At 38.0% G+C, this 18,427-nt stretch overlaps 1 protein-coding gene across 1 annotated transcript in view; it reads left to right on the top strand.

The window, feature by feature from the left end:
• SEPTIN10 (septin 10) overlaps positions 1–18,111 on the top strand; it is a 33,063-nt gene extending 14,952 nt beyond the window's left edge. The window contains exons 5-10 of the mRNA XM_086615841.1: positions 2,195–2,356; positions 3,944–4,040; positions 4,591–4,759; positions 13,018–13,150; positions 17,535–17,725; positions 17,976–18,111. Of these exons, the coding sequence (XP_086471967.1) occupies positions 2,195–2,356; positions 3,944–4,040; positions 4,591–4,759; positions 13,018–13,150; positions 17,535–17,725; positions 17,976–18,111 (888 nt within the window). The remainder of the gene's footprint in view (positions 1–2,194; positions 2,357–3,943; positions 4,041–4,590; positions 4,760–13,017; positions 13,151–17,534; positions 17,726–17,975) is intronic.
• The last annotated feature ends 316 nt before the right edge of the window (positions 18,112–18,427 follow it).

Here is an 18,427-nt window from a genome sequence, read left to right as displayed (position 1 = left end):
TGAAGCAACACTTTGCATTTCAGGCAGAAGGATCATCAGAGGGCTGAATCTGATGCTAGCAAACAGAGAAATGATGTGCATGGATAAAGTTTCTCCTGGAGACTTTGTATGGTCATTCTGCATTGCTATTAAATAAGGCACTCTCAGCTGCTTCTTCCCATTGTGCACGCTGAAATGTTTTGGGCAGCCAGTTCCCTGGATGAGGGGACTGATTTAAATTGAAAGCTGAAGACTTTTGCTTGGTTAGGGAACTGATCAAGCTGAAAAGTAGTATGTCTCCTTGGACAGCTGCACAGATTTTAGTTCTACCTGGCAATGAGCAGCTGCAGGCAAGGGGAAGGGCTGTTGGTTTTATTGCAAATGTAGACTTTCTGTGTGAGGTCAAAGTGATTCTGCATTAATGGCATATAGCTTTGTAGCAAAATTTAGTTTTGTAGTTGTTGAGAGTTGTAGCGGAGGAAGAGGCTGGGAGAGAGTCAGTTGGTTTCTGAGGCATAGGAGGGAGCAGTGGGACTTGGTGCACATCTATATGTGGTCCAAAACAATACAATTTCAGTCTCTTGTTAGTACAAGTGTGTGCTTTCAATTAATGCTATTCTTGGATGAAAGTACTGAGATACTAGTTTTCAAGTAAATCTAAGATGCTGCAAGCAGAAATTAATTTTGTTTAACAGATGAAGCAAAGATAACTTCTTTTTATTGCTTATCTAAAACCAGAGTAGTAGTGCTTTTAAATTTTAATACAGTGGTTGTGATTTACTGTCAATGTTGATAGCTGTAATCATAGTTTCTGGTGATTTTGCTTTCTTTTGTCACTGATCTCAGTAGCCTTTCTCTGCTATTCATTATCTAAGAAATTCTCTCTTAGTTAATGAGTGCTTGAAAAACTTTCATGTTGGAAAAACAGAGTAAAGGTTAATTTAATTCTGATGACTCTGTTTTCCATCCATTTTTGAAGCTGTATAGTAGAAAACCTAAATTGATGTCCCTCAGCTAATTTGACTGAAGCCGTGAATTACTCCTAGCTGTAATAGATTGTTTAGATAACCCTAAATTAACTCAGTAGATATTTTACCCCATATGTGCTTAGATTGCGTATGCTACAAAATTATAGATTATCATCAGGTAATCTTAGAAGTCATACTTTGGAGTTGGCATCCTTTTTTTTCATTTGGACATTTTGCTTAAGACAGAAGACTTATTTCAAAATCATCCATTTTGAATCCATTCTTGAGATTCCATGCTTAGGCATTTCCATTCAGACAGAATATTGAGAAAAATAAACAGAGTGTGTGCGAGGTTTCTTCTTTTTTTGGTCTTTTTTTTCTTTTTTTTCCTCTTTTTCCTTTTTGCATCTGTGATCAAGGAACTCTGTAAAACTCTCGTCTTCTGAAATCTGGAAGAATTATTTGTATTCTTCCAAAATATTTGGACATTGACATAAATTCTTTGTATTTAGTTCTGAAAAATGCATATTTTGGGAGTGGTGATAGTATTTTTAACAAAAATTTGGCTTCTACTACCTTCCTAGGTTACTGTCATAACTATTTTAGGAAACAAGGCGGTTTACCTTAGTAGAACTGAATTTCGACTTCTGAATAATTAGCATAAAGATTAGTAAGCAAGATTCTTCAGTCTTTGTCATTCCTCTGCTCACAGCAGATACTTAAGAAAATCTTTGCTGCAGTGGTGAGGTGAACAAGATGTTCTTGTAGCTGAAAGGAACCCAAGGAAGAAGCTCAGGGGTAGGCAGGGTTTGGTAGCCAGCTTCCTTTTCTTTGTGTATTTAAACTGTCAACTTTCATTTAACCCCTGAACCATTTGCCCCAGTGCTATAAACTAAAACAATCTTATTTTTTTTAGCAGAGATATAAATACTTAATGTAATTTAGTTAATAAGTAGATGTTGCTGTTCTTATGAGTACTTCACTGTATGAGACCTCCTTCCTTGTTCTTTTCTCAGAATCAATTAATTTTAAGGGAGTGTATTAAATAATCTGTTATTTTGTTAAGTGATGCCAGTGAATGTATTTTTCATGATTTGTAAAGCTTTGATATAAATTGATGGAAAAGTTTGGACTGCGTTTTTTGGACTGAAGTTGTAAAGAGCTTATCACCAAACAATTTAATTTATAAAAGATATCACCTCAAAATTCAAGTCTTACACATTTCATATAATTTGTATCATTAATAGGTGAACATTATACCAATTATAGGCAAAGCAGACAGCATTTCTAAAACCGAACTACAGAAGTTCAAGAACAAAATCATGAGTGAATTAGTTAGTAATGGCGTCCAGATATACCAGTTCCCAACTGATGATGAAACCGTTTCTAAAACTAATACCATCATGAATGTAAGTAAATGAGAAAAACATTGATATATCAGTACTAAAGCATCACTCTCTCTTGTAGATTCATGCTTGTTCTTTCACCATTATCTTAAGGCTTATAGGTTTATGTGTAACAAGTTTGTTTATTTTTCTCTCTCCTAAAAGAGCTTGTATGTTTTGGGGTCTTTTCTCACAAATCTTCCTGTCCCTCTGTTGTTGGTACTACTTGTTTTAGGAGGCTTTTTCTTTTCTGACTCAGCAACAGTGAAGAGATTCTCACTCATAAATACTTTTTCTAATTTCTGTGTAATTAATATATAATAACTAACATAGATGGACAGATTTGCTTTGCTCTTTTCCTCAGCAAATACTACCTCACATCCGTTAGGGAAGATATTCAAGAGCCTGTTTCTCCAGTTTTCTCTGGTCTTTATCATAGCAAGTCTTCCATCTGCTTTTTCCTTTTATTTATTACTTTCATTTTAAAGTAGGACACGTTTTCTCTGGGGATTAAAAAGTCAGATATAATTCTGGCGTTTTTACTGTTGTCCTTTCAGATCTTCCCGGGAGTATCTGCCAGCTTCAACGAAGCTTGTGACTCTAGACATCCTTGCTTTGAGCACTCTCTCTGTATTTGCTGTTCATGTGCATATGTTTGTTGTAGATGCGCATGAATGTACGTTTGCATGTACTGGGGTTTGAAAGTAGGGAGGAGGAGCCGGTATGCCGGAGTGTATGGATGGTTCTACAGTCCCAACCTCTGTCCCTTGTGCCAGGGAGTGAGGATATGCAAAGCTGTCATTCAGTAGCAGGTCCTTCTGCTGTGGGGAAAGGTGGTGGTCTGTGACATAGCCCTTTCATGCTCTGCTAGTGATGTATTTTCCACTTTATGTTTTTTTTTTTTTTTCATCTGGTCGATTGTTGTGGGTCAGCACACAGAGGGTCAGGTCAGTACCCAGCCTGTATTTATGGCCGTTTGGTCAAGCCCACAGCAGTAACCATATCACAGGTTCAAACCTGAGATCATATCATATGACTGTTACTGGGGGTATGAACTCCGGCTGAATGCGAATCAGAGGGACGTATTCTAGAGTGGCTTTCTATTTACTGCTGATGCTCTTCCTAATGCAGCTCAGGGTGTAGTTGGCTGCCTTTGCCATGGGGGCAAACCTGCTGAATCAAGTCCAACCTGTTGTCCACCAGGAACCCCACATCTTTTTCTGCAGAGTGCCTTTCCAGGCAGTTGGTCCCCAACATATGCTGGAGCATGGGGTTATTCCTCATGATGTGCAGGACCTGGCATTGCTCTCATTTGAACTTCATGAGTTGCCTGTTGGCCCATTTCTCCAGCCCGTCAAGGTTCCTCTGAATTGGCAGCACATCCATCTGGTCTATCAACAGCTCTTCCCAGTTTTGTTATTGTAGCTTGGCTTTTATATCAGTAGTTTTGACTAGCTACTGATATCTTCAAAGTGGTTTTTGGTTTGAAACTCACTGTTGGCTTTTCTTGAAATGATGTTTCTTCCCCCTAATTTATTTCTGAAGTGTTTGCTTTTCAGTTCTGACAAAAGAATAGTGAGAGATAAGAATGTATTGGTGTGACTTTTACAGGGGCATTTGCCATTTGCTGTAGTAGGAAGTACAGAAGAGGTGAAAATTGGAAACAAAATGATGAGAGTTCGTCAATACCCGTGGGGCATTGTACAAGGTAAATGAATTCTCAAAGGTATTTTTAGGAGTTTTTTGTTGTTGAAGTATAAAATTTACCAATGCTAAAAGGGGCTGGTATTATCCACTGATGCCATATGGATTGTATTTTGGATCAATGGTTTAAGGAGCTTAGTAATTAATACTTGAAGTGTGCACTGACTGGTAGTTTAATCAGCACTGACAGCTATGAGATGGTGTATGTAATATTTGAGTAGGCTAGTATGGTGGCAGTGCCTCTAGCACTACCAAATTTCAAAGTTTTATAATTGTCAATAAAGAAGAGGGAAAAAAGAGAAATTTGTCGTTACTCGACTGGAAGAGGAAACTGGGACGTGTTGGAACACGTTTACCAGTACTTACAGTTAGTGCCTCAATGTGTTTATTAGAAATTATAAGGAAGTATAAGAGGTATAATAAACAATGAGATACCTTTTCCTGGAAGTAAAATTAGTAAACAAAATAAATGAATCTCAACACTGTTTAAAATGTATTTTAACAATTTTGCTACTTGTGCATAATAATAAAATCTTCCTCTTTTAACTTATTAGTGGAAAACGAGAACCACTGTGACTTTGTAAAGCTTCGTGAGATGCTTATTTGCACAAATATGGAAGACTTAAGAGAGCAGACTCACGCACGGCATTATGAGTTGTACAGGCGCTGCAGACTGGAAGAGATGGGCTTCAGAGACACTGGCCCAGATAACGAACCAGTCAGGTAAAGGGCTTCGTGTCCACCACTGGCTTTCAGCATCCATTCACTTCACATTTGACTGTATCAACCCAATACAGAGTGTGGTTCATACATCAAATAGGTTTTCTAAGAGGGAAAGAATTGGGATTTTTTTTAATCAGAGTAAGTATGTAGCCGTTCATTCCGTTATCTTCGTGGAGAAGTATATGGGACTATATGAGCATTGCTTTTAAAGGCATACAAGCTAGTTGTATTTCTGAAATCTTTCTCTTTTAGAATAAACCTGGGGATTTTAATTTTTTGTCGTAAGAGAAGGTCAGTTTTCTTCAGGTACATGCACTTTATGCCTTTTAAATTATTTTCATTATATATTAGCATGCTGTTTTACTTTGTCTCTTGTCTCTCTGCCTGATTCCAAACAATGGTTTGACTGGACTCAAAGTTCAGAAGGAACTGAAGCAAAAACTTTCATAAAATCATTGGTTACACTGTTGGCTTCCCTCATTATCTGCCATAATAACAGATATCTAGCCTTTTCAGGTCAAGAATTTCTTACTAGACTGTAGGAAGCTAATAAAGGATTCCAAAGGAAAGTTAAGCAGAGAGTTAGAGAGACTTGGTTGTTTAATGTAGTAAAGCTGCTTTCTGAAGGAGGTATTTACAATTTCTATGTCCAGTTTATTTAATCTTTTATTTCCAATTCTGCCATCTCCCTGTCTGTCTTCCAACTTCCTTTGGCTGTTTGATGCATGGGACTGTAAGTGGTTAGAATCCTGATGGAGAAGAACTGATGCTTCAGAGTTGTTCAAGCCTTCATGGTTTAGCAAAGTGCTATTATTGCATAGTCGTCATGGAAAGTACTGACTTAAACCAAACCTGAAAACAAAAGTATGACTTTGCATTAAAAACATTTTCTAGTGCTTTGAACCAACTGGTTTGTTTACATCTTGTCTCACTTAGTGATCAGACTGTCTTTACCCATTCTGTTCTGGTAAAATTAAATGACTTTTAAATGGCTTCCCTCCAAATAGTTGTTTTTAATGGCTTGAATTCTTTTCTTCCACCTGTACTTTGCATTGAAGTTCTAAGGCAGTTGCAGTTACTGTAACTCATAGAGTATTGAAGGAGCAGCATTTCTTTGACTTTGACTAGGTCTAATTTATATATTGTTCAAACAACAATAATAAAATAAGATTAACGTGGACAAGGAAGATGCTGGATGTGGGCCTTCCTTTCTGAATTCTTCATGTCAAGGCACATTGAAAGGTTCGTTACCGCTGGGCTAAACCATGACATTCATTTAGATGATCTTGAGCTGACCATGAATCACAGTGGTGTCTTGAAATTTCTCTTGACTTAAAATAAAGGAATAAATCCTTTTCATAAATAGAGAACTAAAGGTGAATGAGGTTTAAAACCAACTGAAACTGACTGTAGACTTTCCCTTTGGTTTAGATTTAAGTTTAAGACCATACACTAACAGCTGATATCTTATTATCTTTGTCTAGGGAAAGCTTTTTTAGAGATTTGTTCATAATGATATTGACTGCAGTCCTCTGGCTTTTCTGAACTTGAATTTCACAATGTACAGCCATCTCAAGATACGAGTTAAATTATAAAAATTGTCATCCACAGAACTGTTTTTTTTTTCATAAACACAAGAAATGTCTTTGTAAAACCCCTATACAGTTTGCATTTTACTAGTGGTATAAAGCGGCAGGTTTGTATCACAGAATGTCATAGTATTTTACACTTCAAAAGTTGATTTAGAAATGGATTGCTTCGTGGAGATACAGAAAAGCTAAGTTCCCTCTGATGTGTAGTTTTTATGTATAGCCCACTAAATGTCAGGTTTTTAAAAGCTTTTTGGCAAGACAATACACTTCATAATTAGTTTTGGTAAACCACGTCTATTGAAAATATCATTGTTTTGGAAGGATGAGAATAGGTGTTCTATAAATATCTAGAAAAAAATTACCTTTTTCCCATATTTAGTGCAATAGGAAAAGTGGGACTGGGTCTAGGATGTGTGGTTGTCGCTCAGTTATGTGGCATAGTGAATGACACTGAGGTCTGAAAGAGAAGGCATTTGGTCATTTGGGAGAGATGTTTTACGATACCATAAAAAGAGAAGAGAATTTAGAGGATCTGTATGTAGTGTAATTAGCAGATTAATGTAGCCTTACCCATAAGGTGTTTTATGAAGCTACTGAAGAAACGATAAAAAGTGTCATCCTCAGGAGTGTGATAGAAAACTTCTCTTTCCATAGAGGAAGTTAAATGCTTCCCATTTTGCTGACTTGTAAATTTAAATCTTTCAGAATAGGGACTATCCTCTTCTGCTAGGCAAAAATGTGTTATTAAATTATCATTCTCTTTGTCCTTAAAGATGTTTACAATATACACACATGGATTCTAAGAGCTGTAGTGTTAAAATATAGTGAATATTGAATAGCAGTATATGACTGATGATTAAAATGCTGTGCTGCTTGTGTAAATCATGATCAAAATGCATGTTGAGAAGTCATATTTTGTGCCTGTGATGTAGCTGTCTACCTACTAAATTTGATAATCTGAATTCAGTTATTTTATGTAAGTTTAAAAAATTTCTGCTGTTGAATTGAATAATTGGCTGATTTTACTGCACTGGAGTTTGTAGCATTTGCACCTTGACTCTTCAGTAGCTAATGTGCCCTGCCTTTTGGCATGTGACGAAAAAGCTGCCTGTGAAGTTCCTGTACCAGTTTTTTGGATTAAAAGTGCAGCAGTAGTTGATTCATCCAAAATCGTATGCCACTGGAAAGGAAAACCAGTAATTCTTGGGTTTTCAGCTACCTTGTGAAGTAGGTTGTGGGCAGACATCTGTACAGGCTTTCACTCTTACATGTGAAAAAACATGTAGGCAAGCTTTATTTTTTTTAAGGGAGACACAGAAAGAGATGGTTTCAGCACACAATGGAAAAACGTATTTGCATCTTTATTACTAGGCATGAGGAGGGAAAATAAAGATAGTAGTAGTCAAAAGTGACTGTCTTGTGTACACTTTTAAAAATACCTGTTCCCTAAGCCTATATTTTTTCTGAATTTGTGTCATAATAACTTTTTAATTTGTTTATTTGCAATTGCATTCTGAGAATTAACTTTTTCATTAAACATATTTCCAGGGAAGATGAAGTTTACTTGATCAGTCTCTTGGTCTCACCCTAATAACTTACGAACCAACTCTCCATTTTCAAACTTCAGTAAAGGGTTGGATGCTTCCAGGGGATTACATGGGTAGTGTTCTCACAGCAGGAAAAGCAGAAGACGTCTGCTTCTCCCGTTACTGGCCATCCAGTGTGCGTTTGTCGTCACTAAATACTTACCTCTGAACGAAGTACTGTCTTTTGAAACTCGGGAGCTTGGCAGTACTGCAGTAGGATGAGAAGGTCACAGGTGATTTGGAAGTAGCGAAGGCTACTGCACTTGAAAGATCCACAAGAGTACTCACAATAAGTAAAGAATATTTAGGAAGTATGAAGGGACACTAATTATATGGTTAAAAGGGTGTAAGGATGTAGGCAGAACTTTGGGTATTACAGTCATTGAGAGAACAGAGCATAAAATCATCCATAGTAATTTGGGCTATTAGTTCTGCTGCTTTCAGGACACCTGGTTTATACTGGTATTTTATCAAACCATTATTTATTTAAATTGGGTAACAATAATTAGCATAACTTAAATGAATGGCTAATTGGGAACTTAATCTCATTCGTATACCTTGCAAAAACAATATACAAAACTTTTTTGTGAAGAGTTCAGTCTTATAGTAGGGCGTCATTCCAAAAGGTCGTGAGAATTATGGTCACGTATGTACCATATCAGATTAAAATGTAACATGTGGTAAACCACTTTAAAAACGAAGAATCCACCATATGCTGCATCAGGGAATAAATGGAATACTGTCTAATGCTAAACTTAGTCATATAGATATAATTTGGTTTCCAAGCCATGAAAAGCAGCCAATCAGGACTGGGCTTGGAAAGCCTGTTACAGCAAAATTTGTGTAGTTAAGCTGATGGATGGCAGAGTATTTGAGGGAGGTGGTTTATGCATTTTATGCAGTATCTGTTGGATGTACAAATCCAGGAAGTGCTTTTACTATCATCTTTCAATACTTAAAAGTGAGATTTGCATTTCTTTGTTGTTGAAACATAAAGATAGGCCTTTTTTTTTTTTTTTTGTGTTGATGGTCTACTACTGCCTTTTGGTGTTCCAATTATGTCCATTAAGGAACATGAATTCCTAGTTTCAGGTCAATCTCAGCAAGAGATAATTGCTGAGATGTCCAGAATGGAAAAATTTGGAATAGTTGAAAACAGAATGCAGACGTGAAGAGTGCTTCCAGCCAAACAAGCTTCTAAATATACACACACCTAGTACTCTCAGATGTTTGCAAGGGAGGAGAAGATTACTACTGTTTTGAACTTGGATATTTTGATAAGTCCATTTTCCATTCTAAGCTATGTTGTTGCATAAGGGGCTGTTCTTGTTTTGCAAGAAGAAAACTAATAGGGAAGGGTCTGTTGAAGAAAGCCAAAGATTGATACTCAGGCTGTATGCTTGCATATTTAGATTCTCTGATGTTAATCAATCTCATTTAGTTGTTTTTCTGTGCTCATAATTACAATTTGTTCTTCATCATAATTGCAGTTAAACATAATTGTAACATAAATATCTCAGTTTCTCAATATGTGAGCAATCATATATTCCATGCTTTATTCTTTCCTGAAACTGGGATATTCTGACCTTGCAGTTCTTGAACAAAAACATGTTTATTTTTCAGTCTGTTTTGCGGATGATGACAGAAAAACAGGAAGGATTCAGTAATGTGAATAAGTTCACATGTAGAGGAAGGTTGATAACAGCTCTAGCTGTCTTTTCTAAGAAAGGAAACCTAATATCTGAAAGGCTATTAGACTTCTTCCTTAAGAAGTCACTTGGGAATGGAGTTCATCTGACCGACTGCAGACCTTTGCATTTGAATAAATATTTTAACCTCCTTATGGTAATACTGAACCACATGCAAAATTCTTGTTTTTCATACCTCCACTGGGAAAATTGTAGTTATTTAGATCTACCACGTCCTTGGTGTTGCTTAATATTGACTTAGGTAGTTCACTGAGTCAAGGGACCATGCTAAAAATACCTGCCAATAAGTAACTTCTAAATTTTTTAGTTTTTCTGATATACCTTAATTGGTACTAGAATGTTATGCAAAAAAGTTACAAAAGTAGTTTTCAAATTTGAAAGCTTTTTAAAATTTCAATGAACAAACTGTTAAATATTGTGTAAATATCTGTGTTGTTCGAAGCGCACAAACATTGTATTCCACTGAGTTGAATTCACTTCAGTCAGAGTCTTTATTTATGAACATAACGTGTTTGATTTACATCTTTATATTTAGGCTTCCATGTTCTAAGTCTTATGCAGATAGAAAAACTGTATGTGACAGCTATGCTTCTGTAGAAAGGTAGGTGATAGTGCTGTTATGAGGTATGTAATGGATTAGTAAGGTATAGACTTTCTTTACAATCCTTTGCCTTCCTCCAAAACCTCAGTAAGAATACATTATTTAAATAGTTATCTTTAACATCTTAATTTTGCAAGTGGTTTTGTACAGTATAAAATTCTAGGGGTCCAGCCCAGAAGAATGAGAGAACCTGTGGATTTCATTTTCATAATATGCTATATGAGAAGCTGTGAAACCAGTCCTCAGGTAAATGGAAAAGTGTCTTACTGTGAGCAATGGATGCAGTAATGTTGAAAGGATTGGCTTAAGATCTGCTGAAATATTTTCCCCTCCTCCTCAAACCTCCTAAAACCACAGACTGTTTGGGTGATTATGTTGCTGGTATGTCAAACACAGAAGAGGAAAGTTGGTTTAATGTTATGTTTGTGATTTCCAGAACAATTCAGTCCAGGGAGAGGGGGATTTAAAAAATACACTTTTATTTCTCCTCTTCTTTATACATGTGATTTGGTTACTTAGTAAATCCAGTATCTTCAAAATTAATCTGTTAATAATTTCAAGACAAAATTGCTTTTACCTGGTAAACTAGCTTAGGTGAGTCTAAAGATGTCCACATGATGAAATGAAGGTGCGATTGCAGCATGCCAGCTTACTCTAGTGTTTGCTCTAGAGGCTTTATTGCCCCCAAAGGCAGCATGTTAGCGAGCACAACTGACACGGGGCCCGGGAGTGTGTACGGTGAGATCGCTAGCACTTGAAAAACCTGAGCTGCAGCTTTATTGTTATCACATATGCTGTCTAAACTTAAAGATACCTATGTGAAAACCATGCCCTTGTTTCATGTGGTAGATACAATTTCAGGATGACCTAAGTTACTTCACAGCTGGTGAAAAAAAACCCAACCAACCCCAAAAGATTGTAGTTCTGAATTTGTTTTGTTGCAATGTATTGCTCAAATAAGATAGAATAGGAAAAGTGGCCTTGAGACCTTACAAACAGGAAGTCTGCATGGGCAATTTCAAGATGATTCTTCTGTCTCTTCAGATTATATTTTGAATACAAATAAGACACTTTAGGATTGGGAAGTGCCCAGTCATCGTAAATTTAAATATAGAAGAGAGCTGTTTAAGCTTACTGCAACAGCATTATCTATTAATTAATAATCTATTAATCTATCTTAATTATATAAATAATTAAGTTTTCAGATGTTCTTTAAGTCTTTCAATTTATAAACTGTTTTAATAGAAACAGTATAAGATGAATTTTACAAACTAGTACGAAAGTGTGTATGTGTATTAAAAATATAAAGCAAATTTAAATATATGAGATATATATATTTATTTTACTTCAGAGAGGAAGGCTTGAGATACTTGGCAAAGGACAGTAACTCGTGATAGCTGAGAAGAGCTGACTAGTCAGCACTCAGGAAGTGTTAGAAGCAATGAATGGTGTAAGAGAATAGCCCCAGAATAAAGAGCTAGAACGTTATCCATGTTTTGATCTGTTCTTAAGCTCTGTGTCCTACAAGGTACTGGACAGATCCTTTTGTTTTTGTAATGATCTTTAGCACAGCTCTGATCCACCAGTTCTGCCTTTCTGGAATCTTATGACTTAGAGAAGCTTGTGGTGAATGTTTTGCTGGAAGAACTTGTGTCATTTGGCACATAGGCTTTTCAAAGGTAGTGTGCTCTTTGGTGTATGAAATACATCTGTGTGCAAGCTCCATTCCTTTTTCCCTGAAAAGCAGAACTTTACCTGCCAGCACAGTGGTGACAGCAGTGGTAGTATAGACCCTGAAAATGTCAAACCTCTAGTAGTATACGATATGCTTTGATATGAAAGAAGTGTCTCGATTTCTGGTACCTGTTGTTTGGAGGAAAAAAATTGTCTCGTGCACTGAAATGTCTAGTAGAGTAATTTTTTCTTTTTTTTTTTTAAAAAAAGGAAGGAAGGCATAGATTTAAAAGTAAAGAAATGTTTTAATTACTTGCTGATTTGTTCTGTTGTCAGATATTTGCTCCATGAGCTGAACTAATTTACACTTCCTATATTATTTCAAATACAAGTGTGATGTGTATGCAGTATATAAGCTTCTGGAGGAGAGGATTCAGGAAAAAAACAGCAGTCTTGAGGTTTTGGCTGATGCATGTTGGAAAGTAAACCCTAGTTTTTGGATGTTGAGCTACTTAGGAAATTGTATTTATTCTAAAGTAATGTGATTCTGCCATATTTAAATTTTGACAGTACAAAAAGAGAGTGCTATATATTTTGAAGGTCCTGATATTTTCCTTCATTTTCATATAGGAATAATCAGTTTGTTAGCTGTGTTATTGCTCCAGATGCCTTGTTTTTGTAATGTCCTATTTTAAGACTGAGGTTTCCCATTGCAGAATTTTTTTTGGATTTTTCTGGCAATCTCAGTGTCTTATTAATAAGTAACTTAAAGAAAAAGCTTGTGCATGTTGGAGGCAGAAAGTCTTAAGTCTTTTAGAACATGAGATTCCTGAAGTGCTGTATTTACTTGGAAATGTAAATTTGCCAGAAGCTGTTAGTATAAATAATTTTACTCAGGGTTGTTTACTTAAATAAAAATTTAGAGAGGTAAGATGTTTGCTTCTGTTTAGGTTTGTGTATGAATTTTTATGTGGGGAGCTGCAGAAATTAATGTTTCAGATGAATGTTAATTGTTTAAATAATGTTCCAGGTTGTTGGTTTTCCACATTGAATAAAGCAGCGTGCTGGAGACTTGCTTACATTTTTTGGATTTCAGTCTACAGGAAGCCTATGAGGCAAAGAGGCACGAGTTCCGCCTTGAACTGCAAAGAAAAGAGGAGGAGATGAGACAACAGTTTGTGCAGAGAGTGAAGGAGAAAGAAGCAGTATTGAAAGAAGCAGAGCAAGGGGTAAGAATGCCTGTCTGTCCTGAGTTTTGTTTGCTGAGATTTGGAACAGTTAAGTTCTCAGCAAATCATAACTAGTTGATATTTATAATTTCCTAATATTTTGAGGGCAGTAATGCTTAAAATCAAAATCAGATTGATTGAATTAGCAGATTGATTAGACATAAGCAAACGAGAACAAGTCTTAGGAGCAGCTGGGAGAACCAGGGTTGTGTAGTCTTGTCGTGGTTTAGCCCAGCCGGTGGCTGAGCTACCATGCAGCCGCTCACTCCCTCCTCCCTCACCCCGTGGTGGGGTGGAGAGGAGAAAAAAAAAAAAGTAACAAAAGACTTGAGGGTTGGTAGGAGAAAAGGGAGGGATCGCTCACCAACTATGCCGCCGGAAAACAGACTTGTCTTGGGAAAAAATCAGTTTAATTCGTTAACAGTTACTTGAGAGGATAGCAGAAACAAAGCCAGATCTTAAAAACACCTTCCACCTACACCTCCCTTCTTCTCGGGCTCTACCTCCTCCCCCAGCAGCACAGGGGGACGGGGGTGGCAGGTCAGTTCGCCACACACTGTTTCTGCAGCTCCTTCCTTAACGGGAGAGAACTCCTCACACTCTTCCCCTACTCCAATGTGGGGCCCCTCCTCAAGAGATTCAGTCCTCCAAGAACTTCTCTGACATGAGTCCTTCCTGCAGGATGCAATCCTTACCCATCAGATTGCTCCAGCACAGGCTTTCTCCACAGAGTCCCGGCTTTTTAGGGTGCAAACACGTGCTGTGGTGTGGAGTCCCTTTCCCATGGACTGCAGATGCATCTCTGCTCCACTGTCAGTCTCCAGCAGCATGAAGGGTCCTTCCCACGGAGACAGTCCTCTATGAACTCCTTCGAGTGCAGGCATCTCTGCTGCAGCGTAGAGTCCTCTCCCACGGGCTGTGGATGGATCTCTGCTCCACTGTTTCTCGCATGGCTGCAGGGGCTCTCAGCTCTGGCACGCCTCCTCCCGCTCCATCTTCACTGACTTTGGTGTCTGTGTGGCCGTTTCTCTCAGGTTTCAGTCCTCTCTCTGCTGCAACTTTGGCAGTCCCGGCAGGATGAACTCTGCCCAACAGGAGAGGAGCACTTCGGAGCTCTCCAAGCCGTGCTGCCGTAGCCAACACCAGTCCAGTGGTGGCAGCCCAGCACGGGCAGCTGTCAGCCCTCTACCTCCCTCCTCTCTTCACTGCTTGTTCTGCCTGGTTTGAGTTCCTTTGTCCCCTTCTTAAATATGACATTTGCAGTGCTGACTGACTTGGCCCTGATTCAGAGATGGGCCTGACCGATTTTGGAGCTGGAGGAAGCTTCTTGCATCTCCTTATAGAGGGTCTCTCTGCAGCCCCTCACCTGTTACCAGAATCCCACCATACAAGCCCAACACAAGTCTGGATGAAAGGAGGATCAGGGGAGACCTTATCGCTCTCTACAACTACCTGAAAGGAGGTTGTAGTGAGGTGGGAGTTGGTCTCTTCTCTCAAGTAACAAGCGATAGGACGAAAGGAAACGGCTTCAAGGGAGGTTTAGATTGGATATTAGGAAAAATTTATTCACTGAAAGGATTGTCAGGCATTGGAACAGGCTGCCCAGGGGAAGTGGTGGAGTCACCATCGCTGGAGATATTTAAAAGATGCGTAGATGTGGTGCTTAGGGACATGGTTTAGTGGTGGACTTGGCTGTACTAGGTTAACAGTTGGACTCAATGATCTTAAGGGTCTTTTCCAACCTAAGTAATTCTATGATTCTATAAATGGCAGTCTTTTTTTAGAAGGAGGGAGATTGTGGTGTAAAGGCTTTGGTGGATAGCTGGGTCAAGTCAATAGAGTAGGAGGTGATATGATGAAGTAAGAGAGTGATGAATATAATGGTTGTATGTTCATCTTCTCTAGCAGTATGCTGAGAAACATCGGTATGCCAGAGCAGCACAGTAGGTGCTTTTCATGTGTAGGTTGCTTTGTAAAAGACAAGATTTCAGGAAAAAATCCCATGGGTTGTTTTTCAGACAAGAGAGTGGGGCATGTATGTTTGTATGACCTCCAGGTTCAGTTATTAAATATAAGCTCGACCCTCATGTTGAGAGGTTTGGAGATGTGGAACATGTCTTAAATACATTGTTGAAAATTTAGTCCTGTCAAGCTGGACTGGCAAAACAGGATCTTCTCATCTACTTTCTGCCAGATTCTATCATGGTCATGCATGTTTATATTCAAACATTGGTTTAATTGAAATCTGAAACCTGTATATATTTATTAATGTTCTTTTCTGTACCTCAGTCTCCCAGCAAAGATGTAGTGGGTTTTGCGAGATGTTCAGATGCATGTTTTAAATAAGAAGAAGGCAATAGATTTACTTTGTTTTCTAAATCTATTAAGTCCCCCATGCTACTTGTGGAGAAAAAAACAGGTTCAGTCCTTCTCAGTGTGAGGCTATCCAATTGGAAGAATACTTGGCCATGTTCAAAATAGGTTCAGCTAGATCTTACACAGTATCTGTGATATCCTTTGATGTTTTCCTTCTATGATTTATACCAGGTGGTTTGTGAGCTCTGCATATTGCATTTGAATTACGGATGTTAGTTTTTCCAGTTCCTGATGTGGGACAGTGATCATGCAGTCACTCCTAAAGAATATATACCCTTGCTGCTTGTTCTCTGAGAAGTGTGTGTGTGTGTATCTGGAAACTAAAGAAAAACAGGAATTTCTGTTGTACTTAAGATTGCTTTCACATCCTTCATTTAGAGGAAACTTGTAGGTGCAGTGTGCAGCATTACCACTCCTGAGACATATAGTTGCTTAGGACCTTACTGGTCCTACCTGAATTGGTGTACTTGTTTTTGCAATGCATCTGGCTAACTGTTGTGATTAAATAAATAAATGATTAGAATACATACGTACACACACACATTTACAAACTCTGACAGCTCTACTGTGTAGAACAGACATACTGTTACATTTATAATCTTAGTTATTTCACTGTTACATTTATAATCTTAGTTATTTTTAGTTCGTTCTTTGCAAAAGATAGAAATAAATCTAATTTCTATACCAGTATAGCTGGACTCAGATCAAGTTACACCAATATGGATGGATACAGAAGCAGGATTCTAGATGAGTGTGTGTGGGGAGATGGGAGAAAGGGTGGAGTGAAGTACCCTTTGGCTATCATGCAGAACTTCACAGTAGGTTTAAACTGGTGAGAATGCATCTGAAGAATAAAATCCATTAATATGTCAAAGGAACAATCAAAGAACAATTACTGCAGAAAAGCAGTTAACTTCTTGCAGCCCACAAGTAAGTGTCCCAACCAGACTTACTAATACTCATCAAAAGAAGCGTGGCCAGCAGGTCGAGGGAGGTGATTCTGCCCCTCCACTCTGCTCTTGTGAGACCCCACCTGGAATACTGTGTTCAGCTCTGGGGTCCTCAGCCCAAGAAGGACGTGGAGCTATTGGAGCGAGTCCAGAGGAGGGCCACAAAGATGACCCGAGGGTTGGAGCACCTCTCCTAGGAAGACAGGCTGAGACAGTTGGGTTTGTTCCGCCTGGAGAAGAGAAGGCTTCAGGGTGATCTTGTAGCAGCCTTCCAGTACCTGAAAGGGTCCTACAGGAAAGCTGCAGAGGGACTTTTTACAAGGGTATATGGTGATAAGACAAGGGGTAATGGCTTTAAACTGAAAGGGAGTAGATTTCGATTAGATATAAGGAAGAATTTTTTTTGCAATGAGGGTCGTGAGGCACTGGAAGAGGTTGCCTAGAGAAGTTGTGGATGCTCCATCCCTGGAGGTGTTCAAGGCCAGGTTGGATGAGGCTTTGAGCAACCTGGTGTAGTGGAGGATTTCTCTGCCCATGGCAGGGGGGTTGGAACTAGATGATCTTTAAGGTCCCTTCCAACCCAAACCATTCTATGATTCTATATTAAAATAATATATATATGAGAAAATACATACCTGTGTAACTAAAGTATGTATGATTCCTTGTCCACTTGGTTTTAGGGAAGTAGATTGTACTTGGCAGATCCTGATTTAATCCTTTTTTTGGTAATTATTTCCTCTCCGAAGGCCTCCTTATTTTTGATATAATAAAGATATAGTAAACTCTAATAGGAAACCTAATTTTCACTTAGTGCCTTCCATGGTTTCCACCTGTACCTTGTACGTAATAGCCTGGCTTCTATTAGAACAATCTGATATGAATGATTATTTTTTCTGGATTGCTATTTCTTAGTCTTATGAGTTTTGGGAAAGAACTGCAATTTCTTAAGACTTTTGACACAAGTTTTACTGTTTGCTTGCAGAGGGTTTTTGTTTTGTGATATCACCACCTTGTGTTACTAGTTGGGAATATTTTTCTTTTGTGCTTTCTTTAAACAGATACAGACTAAATTCGAGCATCGTATGCTAATGCATCAAGAAATGAAACAGAACTTAGAGAAAAAGAAAAAAGTTCTAGAAGATGAAATAGCTATGTTTATTGAGAAGAAAGCTGATGGTGAATTGCGCCAATCACAAGCATCTGTCTCTACCCCTGTTGTTAGTTTGAAGAGAGACAAGGACCGCAAAACGTAAGTCTGATCTTACATCTAGCTGATGCTAGTCATCAGAGGCAGCATTAAAAACACTCTTCACATACACTTTTATAATGCAATTTTCAGTAATCTTTTAGAAAAGATACAAACATGCTCCTATTCTGTTATGTGAAGACAGAAGTGTGTAAAATACCCTCATGCTTTGCTTTACTTTTAGAGTAATTGCTGTATGTTCTATGAGCTTGCTGTCTTTTTTTTTTTTTCCCTTTCTTCTTTTTCCATGAAGGAGCCAAGGTTTTCGGCTTGAAATCCTGTGCTTTGATGTCAGAAATGAAGAAACTGTGAAAGTTCATGAACAGAGCGAGAGGGAGAGAGAGAACTTAGAGAGGGAAAGAGATTCACCCAGGGAATTCCAGAAGTAGTATTTGATTGCAGCACTCAGGTTTTGAATGTAGGATATGTTAGTTTTATGAAGCAGTCTGACTGCTGCTGTCCCATAATACTAGATTTGTCTTCCTAGTACCGATTTTTGAGATTGATAAATTGGCTGTAAAATTACACCAAGTGCAGAATATGACCTGATAAACATTTTGTTTTCTTTTCTCCCACCTACTTCTTTCTTTCTCCACTCCCAAAATAAAAGCTTGAGTAAACTGTGAAATTTCAGAAGTGTATTCAAAAGTAGTCTCCAGAATAACATGCCCAACTTCTTCATATATAAACATTGAAATAAATGTT

Source organism: Tauraco erythrolophus, chromosome 1, assembly GCF_009769465.1.
Source record: "Tauraco erythrolophus isolate bTauEry1 chromosome 1, bTauEry1.pri, whole genome shotgun sequence".
In the NCBI taxonomy this organism is placed as follows: domain Eukaryota; kingdom Metazoa; phylum Chordata; class Aves; order Musophagiformes; family Musophagidae; genus Tauraco; species Tauraco erythrolophus.
Note: the sequence above shows the minus strand (reverse complement) of the source record. Positions and strands in the feature narration are given on the sequence as shown.